The 12,681-nt window shown below is 39.7% G+C and overlaps 1 protein-coding gene across 4 annotated transcripts in view; it reads right to left on the bottom strand.

Annotated features, from left to right (window-relative positions):
- fig4a (FIG4 phosphoinositide 5-phosphatase a) overlaps positions 1-12,681 on the bottom strand; it is a 140,318-nt gene that overhangs the window by 25,706 nt on the left and 101,931 nt on the right. For 2 of the 4 annotated variants that reach the window (XM_073933767.1, XM_073933769.1), the window contains exon 21: positions 8,093-8,273. In XM_073933767.1, coding sequence (XP_073789868.1) covers positions 8,093-8,273 — 181 coding nt within the window. The remainder of the gene's footprint in view (positions 1-8,092; positions 8,274-12,681) is intronic. The other 2 variants (XM_073933768.1, XM_073933770.1) reach the window with 1 other exon arrangement.

Here is a 12,681-nt window from a genome sequence, read left to right as displayed (position 1 = left end):
CACACACACACACACACACACACACACACACACACACACACTTACAGAAACTCATACATGGATATACACACATATACGTGGGCACACACACGCACGCACGCACGCACGCACACACACACACACACACTCACAAACACACATTCACACCCACTCAGACAGGCTTACATATGCATAAGTACAAATACACATATACACACACACACACATACATACACACACACACACACACACACACACACACACACACACACACACACACACACACACACACATACACACACACACACTTACAGAAACTCTAACATGGATATACACACACACACGCACGCACACACACACACACGCACGCACACACACAGAGACAACAACACTGTGTGTGTGTGTGTGTGTCAGGTCAGTGTGACTGTGACAATCAATCTGCTGTTGTTGTTTGTCTGTGCATCAGTCTTCAGAGCTGCATTCACACACTCATTAATGCTGATACATAATGAAGCAGAGATAACTTGATCACACAGCAACATCTCAGAGACACAAACAGCACACGACCAAGCACAGCATACATTCATGTAGAGTTTCAATGACAACTGAAACTGTCAGACCTACAAACACACACACACACATCATCACAACTGCTGAAATCCATATACATACACACTCGCCGGCCACTTTATTAGGTACACCTGTCCAACTGCTTGTTAACACAATTTTCTAGTCACATGGCAGCAACTCAATGCATTTAGGCATGTAGACATGGTCAAGTCGATCTGCTGCAGGTCAAAGCGAGCATCAGAATGGGGAAGAAAGGGGATTTAAGAGACTTTGAACGTGGCATGGTTGTTGCTGCCAGACGGGCTGCTCAGAGTATTTCAGAAACTGCTGATCTACTGGGATTTTCACGCACAACCATCTCTAGGCTTTACAGAGAATGCTCCGACAAAGAGGAAATATCCAGTGAGCGGCAGTTCTGTGGGCGCAAAAGCCTTGTTGATGTTAGAGGAGAATGGCCAGACTGGCTTCAGCTAATAGAAAGGCAACAGACTGGTTCGAGTCCTGGCTGGGTCAGTTGGCATTTCTGCGTGGAGTTTGCATGTTCTTCTCATGTTCGCGTGGGTTTCGTCCGGTTTCCCCCACAGTCCAAACACATGCGCTATAGGGAAACTGATGAGTTAAACTGGCCGTAGTGTATGAGTGTGAATGAAAGTGCATGGGCGTTTCGCAGTGATGGGTTGCAGCTGGAAGGGCATCCGCTGCATAAAACATATGCTGGATAAGACCCCTGATTAATAAAGGGACTTAGCCGAAAAGAAAATGAATGAGAATAGAAGAAAAGACTGCAAGAAGAGAAGATAAAAGAAATATAAGAGAAGAAGTAAAAAGAGAAGAGGAATATAAAGAGAAGACGAATGAAGAGAGAGAGGGGAAAAGAGAGAGAGAATGCTCTGTATGGATGTTATTCATTGAAATGGCGAAGTGCACTCGTTCATTCATCTGTCCTCCAATAAAGCGGCTCTGCTTCATCCCTCAATCCTCCTTCAGTGTCTCTCAAGGTAAATAAATCCAAATGGCCTTGTTGGCATGGAAACATGGCAGAAACCTTGAGTCACACACACACACACACACACACACACACACACACACACACACACACACGTGGAGCGAGACAAAAGAGCGGCAGACAGAGAGAATGCCCTGCATATACAGAAATATCCAGCTGCTCAGGACAACAGAAATTGTGCAGTGTCCAATCTGCAGAAATAAATACAGCGCACGATCCATGGTCCATGTCCATTCACATCACCAATCACTCATCACCAGCAGCCCTTTTTAATACTAATAAACCGATTCAAAATAATAAACTACAGAGATTTAATCAATATTCAGTGCAATCTGTTCATCTCACCACAGCAGAAGCCTGACCTGTAGAGCTGCGCATCGATGATTGCTCTTCAGTGTTTAAACCACAGGAGTCAAACTCAGTTCCTAAAGGCCTGCAGCTCTGCACAGTTTAGTTCCAACCCTAATTAAACACACCTGATCAAACTAATTGAGTCCTTCAGGCTTGTTTGAAACCTACAGGTAAGTGTGTTGGAGCAGGGTTGGAACTAAACTGTGCAGGGCATCGGCCCTCCAGCAATTGAGTTTGACACCCCTGGTTTAAACGATCAGCAGTGAATATTAAACCACACTGAACTGAACTTCAAAAGCTGAAAACTGGACTGACCAGTTTACGTTCACTATAATCTTCAATGTGAAGCTGCTTTGATAATCTAGCGCTCTAAAATCGCTAGAGAAATAAAGGTGAATTGAATTGACTGCTCTCAAATCAGACGAAAATAAACGCACAAAGTACATAAATAATCATTATATATATATTTTTAATTTGTAAACAACTTCTCTTTTCCTCTAATCTACACTGCATGTAGACTTCTTGATCATTTGGAAGTGTAAGAAGATGGATTTTTCCCATGAGTCATCACCAATACTGCAGAAGACCTACTGGAACCAGCATGGAGCTGAGATTCTTACAGAAATCAGTCAAGTTTGGTGAAGGAGACATCATGGTTTGGGGTCTACATTCAGTATGGGGGTGTGCAAGAGATCTGCAGAGTGGATGATCAACATCAACAGCCTGAGGTATCAAGACATTTGTGCTGCCCATTACATTACAAACCACAGGAGAGGGACAATTCTCCAGCAGGATAGCGCTCCTGCTCATACTTCAGCCTCCACATCAAAGCTCCTGAAAGCAGAGAGTGGTCCAGGATTGGCCAGCCCAGTCACCAGACATGAACATTATTGAGCATGGTGAAAGAGGAGGCGTTGAAGATGAACACAAAGACTCTTGATGAACTCTGGGAGTCCTGCAGGAACACTTTCTTTGCCAGATGACTTTATTAATCAGTGATTTGAGTCATGTCAGAGATGTATGGATGCAGTCCTCCAAGCTTATAAAGGTAAAACTATCCACTGCATATGAAATTCAATCATTCACTGAGGATTTAGACGGCACTGACTAAAGAGAAACATGCGAGAGGAAGAATTCTGGGAAAAAGGAGTAAAGCTGTGGATGTTTTCTCAGGTCAAGGTGACATCAGTGGATATATAAACCCGTCATCAGAATCACAGTGGAGATCTTCATGAGGAGCGGATCAGTGAGGGCACCTGTGGACACACACAAAGCCCAGCCTTCGCTCGCTGCATCAACACTAAACCAGTGTGAGGAGACCACAGACACAGAAATCACCGGTAATCAATCAAGTTTACCTGGAATAACCTTGCAAACACGCAGCAAGAACTCTAGGAATAAGACTGCAACAACATGAGCACCACACGGCAAATCCTTAACAACCACATGGGAATCACACAGCAACACCCAAGAAACCATACAGAAAGTAAGTAGCAAGAGCCCAGCAACCTCATAGCAGAAGACAACACCGGGTGCGCTTTGGGCACACTTTGAGCTCATTAGCACCAGTTGAGCATGGTGTCGACACCACAGCCTACCTGAGTATTGCTGCTGACCATGTCCATCACTTCATGAGCACAGTGTCTCCATCTTCTGATGGCTACTTCCAGCAGGATAACACACCATGTCATAAAGCGTGAATCATCTCAGACTGGTTACTTGAACATAACAATGAGTTCACTGTACTCAAATGGCCTCCACAGTCACCAGAGCTCAATCCAATAGAGCAGCTTTGGGATGTGGTGGAGATTGGCGTCATGGATCATGTCAATATGGAGCAAAATCTCTGAGGAATATTTCCAGTAGCTTGTTGAATCTCTGCCACGAAGGATTAAGGCAGTTCTGAAGGCAAAAATGGTCCAGCCTGGTACTAGTAAGGTGTACCTAATAAAGTGGCCAGTGAGTGTAAATGCACACTGCAGAAAGTCTGCATATATAAATGATCACAGTGGAGAACTTCGTGAGAAGCGGATCAGTGAGGGCATCTGTGGACACACACAAAGCCCAGCCTTCGCTCGCTGCATCAGCACTAAACCAGTGTGAGGAGACCACATACAGAAATCACCGGTAATCAATCGATTTTACCTAGAATAACCTTGCAAACACGCAGCAAAAACTCTAGGAATAAGACTGCAACAACATGAGCACCACACGGCAAATCCTTAACAACCTTAACAAAATCTCTGAGGAATATTTCCAGTCGCTTGTTGAATCTCTGCCACGAAGGATTAAAGCAGGTCTGAAGGCAAAAAAGGTCCAGCCTGGTACTAATAAGGTGTACCTAATAAAGTGGCCAGCGAGTGTAAATGCACACTGCAGAAAGTCTGCATATATAAATGATTAGAAAGCTAATCGTGCCATTACAGTGCCACATATGATCACTCAGACTCGAGCTGAAGCCTCGTGACTGAATCAACAGCTCTCTCCATCTTGACTGCATTATTCTCCATCACGGCTCAGATTTCCCATCAGAAGAGTCTGTGGAGAGCTGAAACAGAAGCAGTTCCTCAATCTCAATCTGACTCATTTCCCCACTGAGGACAGGCTGACCTCCAGAGATCATCATCACCATCATCATCTTCATCATATGCTGGATGTTCATCATCAGCAGAGCCACTCCAGAACTAATGAAAGCAGATGAACTCCATCAACTTCAGATCAAACATGAACGGTCTCTGAGTCAGGACTGAATCTGAGGGCAGGTTCACTATAAACGTCGCTTTATGAAGGTTCTGGTATACTTTATAGCAGGGGTCACCAATCTCAATCCTGGAGGGCCGGTGTCCCTGCAGGGTTTAGTTCCAACCTGCCTCAACACACCTGCCTGGGTGTTTCAAGTATACCTAGTAAGAGCTTGATTAGCTTGTTCAGGTGTGTTTGATTAGGGTTGGAGCTAAAATCTGCAGGACACCGGCCCTCCAGGGACAAGTTCGGTGATCCCTGCTTTACAGCAATGGTCCTCAACTCCTGGGCAGAGGACCAGAACCCATCTGTGGATCAATTGGCACTGTGCAACACAAGTAGTAATGAATTATTCCAGTTTTATTGTTTTATTTGAGTCTGAATTATCTTTTATTTTGAAAAATATTTCATTTTTAGTGTGTGTGTGCAAGGGTGCAGATTTGCTTTTGATATTTGTGGAGGCGTAATCTAACCCTTAATAATCGGTGGATATTGGTGGAGACATGTCCACTGCGTCCATGTTAATGTTTCAGTTGTGAATGTTCAGGTCACTACATGATGCTGCAGGAGGAAAATCTTCCCTGTCTCGTTCCTCCAAAACACCTCAAAGTGCTCAATAATGTTTAGCTCTGGGTACTGTGCAGGCCATGGGAGATGTTCTACTGCACTTTCATCTTCATCAAATCACTCAAAAGTTTTTAGCTAACTAACCATGTTATAATTGGTGTTGTTGCTGATATCGATGATGATTTGAGCTGTGTGTGAGTGTGCAGGGGTGCAGATTTGCTTTTGATATTGGTGCAGGCGTAATCTAACACTTAATAATCGGTGGATATTGGTGGAGACAAGTCCACTGCGTCCATGTTAATTCTACACCACTGTGTGTGTTTGAGTTGTGAATGTTCAGGTCACTACATGATGCTGCTGGAGGAAAATCTTCCCTGTCTCGCTCCTCCAAAACACCTCAAAGTGCTCAATAATGTTCAGTTCTGGGTACTGTGCAGGCCATGGGAGATGTTCAACTGCACTTTCATCTTCATCAAATCACTCAAAAGTTTTTAGCTAACTAACCATGTTATGACTGGTGTTGTTGCTGATGTTGATGATGATTTGAGCTGTTTGTGTGTGAGTGTGTAGATTTGCTCTTGATATGGGTGCAGGCGTAATTTAACCCTTATTTTTTGGTGGATATTGGTGGAGACATGTCCACTGCGTCCATGTTAATTCCACACCACTGTGTGTGTTTGAGTTGTGAATGTTCAGGTCACTACATGATGCTGCTGGAGGAAAATCTTCCCTGACTCGCTCCTCCAAAACACCCCAAAGTGCTCAATAATGTTCAGTTCTGGGTACTGTGCAGGCCATGGGAGATGTTCAACTGCACTTTCATCTTCATCAAATCACTCAAAAGTTTTTAGCTAACTAACCATGTTATGACTGGTGTTGTTGCTGATGTTGATGATGATTTGAGCTGTGTGAGTGTATAGAGTTGCTTTTGATATTGGTGGGGGCCTAATTTAACCCTTATTATTCAGTGGATATTGGTGGAGACAAGTCCACTCTGTCCATGCTAATTCTACACCACTGTGTGTTTCAGTTGTGAATGTTCAGGTCACCACATGATGCTGCTGGAGCAAAATCTTTCCTGACTCGCTCCTCCAAAACACCCCAAAGTGCTCAATAATGTTTAGTTCTGGGTACTGTGCAGGCCATGGGAGGTGTTCAATTGTGCATTCATATTCATTATATCACTCTGTAAAGTAACTTAAGGTTTTTAGCTAACTAACCATGTTATGACTGGTGTTGTTGCTGATGTTGATGATGATTTGAGCTGTTTGTGTGTGAGTGTGTAGATTTGCTCTTGATATGGGTGCAGGCGTAATTTAACCCTTATTTTTTGGTGGATATTGGTGGAGACAAGTCCACTCTGTCCATGTTAATTCTACACCACTGTGTGTGTTTGAGTTGTGAATGTTCAGGTCACTACATGATGCTGCTGGAGGAAAATCTTCCCTGACTTGCTCCTCCAAAACACCTCAAAGTGCTCAATAATGTTTAGCTCTGGGTACTGTGCAGGCCATGGGAGATGTTCAACTGCACTTTCATCTTCATCAAATCACTCAAAAGTTTTTAGCTAACTAACCATGTTATGACTGGTGGTGTTGCTGATTTTGATGATGATTTGAGCTGTTTGTGTGTGAGTGTGTAGATTTGCTTTTGATATTGGTGGAGGCGTAATTTAACCCTTATTTTTTGATATTGGTGCAGGCGTAATTTAACCCTTATTTTTTGGTGGATATTGGTGGAGACAAGTCCACTCTGTCCATGTTAATTCTACACCACTGTGTGTGTTTGAGTTGTGAATGTTCAGGTCACTACATGATGCTGCTGGAGGAAAATCTTCCCTGTCTCGTTCCTCCAAAACACCCCAAAGTGCTCAATAATGTTCAGTTCTGGGTACTGTGCAGGCCATGGGAGATGTTTAACTGCACTTTCATCTTCATCAAATCACTCAAAAGTTTTTAGCTAACTAACCATGTTATAATTGGTGTTGTTGCTGATATCGATGATGATTTGAGCTGTGTGTGAGTGTGCAAGGGTGCAGATTTGCTTTTGATATTGGTGGAGGCGTAATCTAACACTTAATAATTGGTGGATATTGGTGGAGACATGTCAACTCCGTCCATGCTAATTCTACACCACTGTGTGTGTTTGAGTTGTGAATGTTCAGGTCACTACATGATGCTGCTGGAGGAAAATCTTCCCAGACTCGCTCCTCCAAAACACCCCAAAGTGCTCAATAATGTTTAGCTCTGGGTACTGTGCAGGCCATGGGAGATGTTTAACTGCACTTTCATCTTCATCAAATCACTCAAAAGTTTTTAGCTAACTAACCATGTTATGAATGGTGGTGTTGCTGATGTTGATGATGACTTGAGCTGTTTGTGTGTGAGTGTGTAGATTTGCTCTTGATATTGGTGCAGGCCTAATTTAACCCTTATTTTTTGGTGGATATTGGTGGAGACATGTCCACTCTGTCCATGCTAATTCTACACCACTGTGTGTTTCAGTTGTGAATGTTCAGGTCACTACATGATGCTGCTGGAGGAAAATCTTCCCTTACTCGCTCCTCCAAAACACCCCAAAGTGCTCAATAATGTTCAGTTCTGGGTACTGTGCAGGCCATGGGAGGTGTTCAATTGTGCATTCATATTCATTATATCACTCTGTAAAGTAACTTAAGGTTTTTAGCTAACTAACCATGTTATGACTGGTGTTGTTGCTGATATTGATGATGATTTGAGCTGTGTGAGTGTGCAATGGTGCAGATTTGCTTTTGACATTGGTGCAGGCGTAATCTAACCCTTATTAATCAGTGGATATTGGTGGAGACATGTCCACTCATTCCATGTTAATTCTGCGCCCTTGTGTGTGTGTGTGCACCTCATGGCTGGTCTCCGTCAGTCTGATAGGTGTGGATCTCTGCGAGGCGCTGGCGTCGTCTTCTCGATCGTCTTCACTGTCGTCTTCAGAGCTGCTGGAGATCTGCTCCTCTGTGGGAGGAGGAGGAGCGCTGGCCGCCGTCTTCCTCTGCAGCACCGCTTCCTCCTTACTGGACTTACTGCTGCACACACACAATACACACAACACAAGCTTAATAACTCATTTCTAATAACTGGTTTCTTCGATCTTCACCATGATGACAGCACATAATATTAGACTAGATATTCTTCAAGACACTTTCAAGTGACATTTAAAGGCTTCACTAGGGTAATTAGGGTAAAGTTAGGGTAATTAGGCAAGTCATTGTATAACTGTGGTTTGTTCTGGAGACAATCCAAAAGTAATATTGCTTAGGTGGCTAATAATATTGACCTTAAAATGGCTTTAAAACAATTAAAAACTGCTTTTACACTAGCCGAAATAAAACAAATAAGACTTTCTCCAGAAGAAAAAATATTAAGATATGTTTTGTTTACACTGAGTTTGAGTTTCAGCGATATATAGAATAAGCCTAAAGCGAATAAATCATAAAATACAACACTGTATAATACACTGGAATGAAAGCACAGGCACAGATCATCAGGTAATTGTGATTATGACGCGTCACACAGTAAACGAGCCTTTAGTCCTTCATCATTATGAGCTGTGAAGCTGTTATTCCACATGTGAATCATACAGACGTACATTTATTACACACACACATGCAGATTAATACCAGCGCGCAGATGGATTTCTATTAATAAATCACACAAACTGAAGGAACAGTTGATCAAAAGTTTGCCGTCAGTAAGATTTTCTTCATGTTTTTGAAGAGAGGTTAATTCTGTTCACTGAGACTGCATTTATTATTTAGGAAATACAGTAAAAATGTGAAATAATATACCAGATCATCATGTCTGTTGTCTATGTGAAAATACAGTAACATTATATTGTACATTATGCTAAAATAAATGTTATTTTGTAATTTCTGGAAAATAAATAGAATAAATAAAGGAGACAAACTGAAAAAGAAAAATTAATCACATGATGATTTGATTATTAAGAAACATTTTTAATTATTAGCAGTCTTATTATTATCATCACTAATAATAATAATAATAATAATATTTATTATTATTATTGTTATTATTAATAATATTGGTATTATTATCACCAATTATTATTATTTTAATTAATTGTTTCATTATTATTATTATTATTACTATTATTATTATTATCAATAATTATTATTGTTATTATTATTATTATTAATAATATTATTATCACACACTGTTATATTAATATTACAATTAATATTATTATCACTATTATTATAATTATATTATTATTATTATCATCATCATCATCAATAATAATTATTATTATCATTAATTATTTGTGTTACTATTATTATTTAAATTATCAAAAATTATTATTATTATTATTATTTATTTTATTATTATAATCATTACTTATTATTTTATTATTATTATCACTAATTGTTATTTTTTATTATAACTAATTATTATTATTACTAATTATTATTATTTTATTATTATTATTATTATTATCACTAATTATTATTACTATTTTATTATTATTACTAATTATTATTATTATTATTATTATCACTAATTATTTATATTATTATTATTATTATTATTATTATTATTATTATTATTATTGTTGTTGTTGTCGTTGTTTAAATTATTTCAAATTATTATTATTATTATTATTATTAATTATTTTATTATTATTAACAGCACTAATTATTATTATTATTATTATTATTATTACTAATTATTTCATTATTAACTATTAGCTAAATATTATTAATATTACTAATTATTATTATGTTAATATTATTATCACCGTTAATTATTATTATTATTAGTTTTTTTTATTATTACTAATTATTATTATTATTAGAAGTATTACTACTACTACTACTACTACTACTAACAACAATAATAATACTTATTATTATAATTTAATTGCATTATGGATTCAGATCTATAATTATTATCATTTTTTAAATTATTATCCGTGATTATTATGAGTGAATAAAACAGTATTTTAAGAAAACATTAAACATTAAACATTAAAATTTTTTCAGGATTCACATTTTAATAGGTTAAAAATCACAATCAGCAAGATTACATATATACTGTATGTATATATATATATATATATATATATATATATATATATATATATATATATATATATATATATATATATACACACACACTGGGAGAACATGCAAACTCCAAACAGAAAAGACACCTGATCCTGCTGGGACTTCTTGCAGTGAGGCGACAGTGCTAACTACTGAGCCACCGTGCCACCCTACCAGTGTTATCTAAAACATTAAAAGTAATATTTTTTTCTTATTGGCATCAACACTATCCCCATGTGTGCTAATAAAATCATATTCATCAGTTTAACATCTCATGCTTGACCCGTAAACACAAACGTGTTGATGTTTTTTCCACTGACTTGTTTTTGTGTGGCTGCAGGAGACACTGGCGGGAAGAGAAGCTCAGGCCACGTGATTTGAATATTCAAAATATATGCGCATATTAAAGCGCAAATCAACTTGTTTTCAAGTACATCAGGTGAAGGAGTGAAGTCATGAGCTGAACAACAGCAGCTGCACACACTACATATTCAACACACACACACAAACACACACACACACACACACACACACACACACACACACTCACACGCACACACAGAGAGAGAGAAAGAGAGAGAGAGAGAAAGAGAGAGAAAGAGAGAGAAAGATAGAGAGAGAAAGAGAGAGAGAGAGAGAGAGAGAGAGAGAGAGGCTAAGACTTAATTCAAGCTTAATTAACAATTATATTACAGTATAACGCAATGGCCGGAGGAAACCCGTGCAAACACGGGGAGAACATGCAAACTCGACACAGAAACGCCAACTGACCCTGCTGAGGCTCAAACCAGCTGTGAGGCGACAGAACTACGGTACCTACTGTGCCACTGCGTCGCCAGGCTAAGTCTTAATTCAAGCTTAATTACCAATTATATTACAGTTGTAAAGAATATGGCAACTTACCATTCATCCGTCCACCAGAGGGAGCTCTCTCCTGAATATTGACTGGGTACTTCCTCGGTGGTACTTCCTGGTAGCCACCATATATAAGCACACGGCTTATGGTTGTTCTTTGTGAAGTATTGCCAGTTTCACTGCCTACTAAGCGTTTTCCTACTGCTGTTTCTGCCATTGTGTTATGACCTTTTTGCCTGCCCTTTTGACTACTGTTTCTGGATTTTGGACTTGTTTGCTTTTTCGGACTGCCTCTTTGTTTGCTTGTCGTTGCCTGGTTTATGATCACGATTCTGCCTTTGTTTGATGCTAGCTGTTTGTTTAAATAAACCTCCAGCTTTTGGATTCATTCCGCCTCCATGTCTTCACCTACGGCTTCCTCACAACAGTATAACGCAATGGCCCTTCTAGTTTGAAGGAAACCAAAATCCAAAATGTTTGTATTTCCAACTGTAAGTTCCATAGGATACACACCAAGAACGCAGAGCATTCAAAGGAAATAAGGGAAACCGAAGCACTCGGAGGAAACCCACGCAAACACGGGGAGAACATGCAAACTCCACACAGAAATGCCAACTGACCCAGCCGAGGCTTGAACCAATCACTACCTATTGCGCCACCGCGTCGCCCGATATTCCATATTAAATTGTGAAAATAACCGTCGAAGAAGGTTTTAGACCAAGCAGAATCCTCTTTTGGGTGTTGCTTTAGCATGACTGAGGGAAGTTCAATGTGCTGGCCAGTTTGTGTTTGCCTAATAAACGACCATAGATATATACACTAGATGTCGCCTGGCCTATTGTTGTCTATTGGACGGAATGCGTCAATAGCGCCGCCATCTTGCTACAGGGTAGCGCTCCTTTGAAATGAATGCGGGACCAAGGTACAGTGGAGGACTGTGGCCATCCAAAGCCAGAGATATACACATATACACATATATCTATGATCGGGAGTTTTCCTGGATGTTAGTATGTAATTTTTTTTCTAATTACGAAAATTATAATTTTACATCACTTTTCTACATTGATGGATCAGTGACCGCACGGGCATTCCTGACAAAAAGCTTGTGTTTGTGTGTACAGAAATGTACTATTCACCCTCCCTGTTAAATTTGACCTAATCATGTCCTGAAACACAGCTCCTCTCCTGCTTTCACTCCTCATACTGACGGAGGGAGCGATTCGCTTGTGAATGAAACCCCCGAACGACTCTTTCACTAACGTTAGCCGACAATAATACAAGTTTCTGGCAGCGCAGCATCTCGTTGTCATATTTCTTTGGCATTGTTTACTGATTTTATTCAACAAAACTAGCATAAGCTGAGTGTTTAGTGCGAGTTGGAGCTTCTTTGTCTGATGGTGAATGCAGTAAGTGACTGTTATCATCAATAACGTTACCTGATTAGCACAAACGTTCAGAACATACAAAAACAGAAAAAAACTTAATATCACCTGTGAAATGTTCTGCCTTTGTGCTT

Source organism: Danio rerio, chromosome 20 (genome assembly GCF_049306965.1).
Source record: "Danio rerio strain Tuebingen ecotype United States chromosome 20, GRCz12tu, whole genome shotgun sequence".
NCBI classification, from domain to species: Eukaryota; Metazoa; Chordata; class Actinopteri; order Cypriniformes; family Danionidae; genus Danio; species Danio rerio.
Note: the sequence above shows the minus strand (reverse complement) of the source record. Positions and strands in the feature narration are given on the sequence as shown.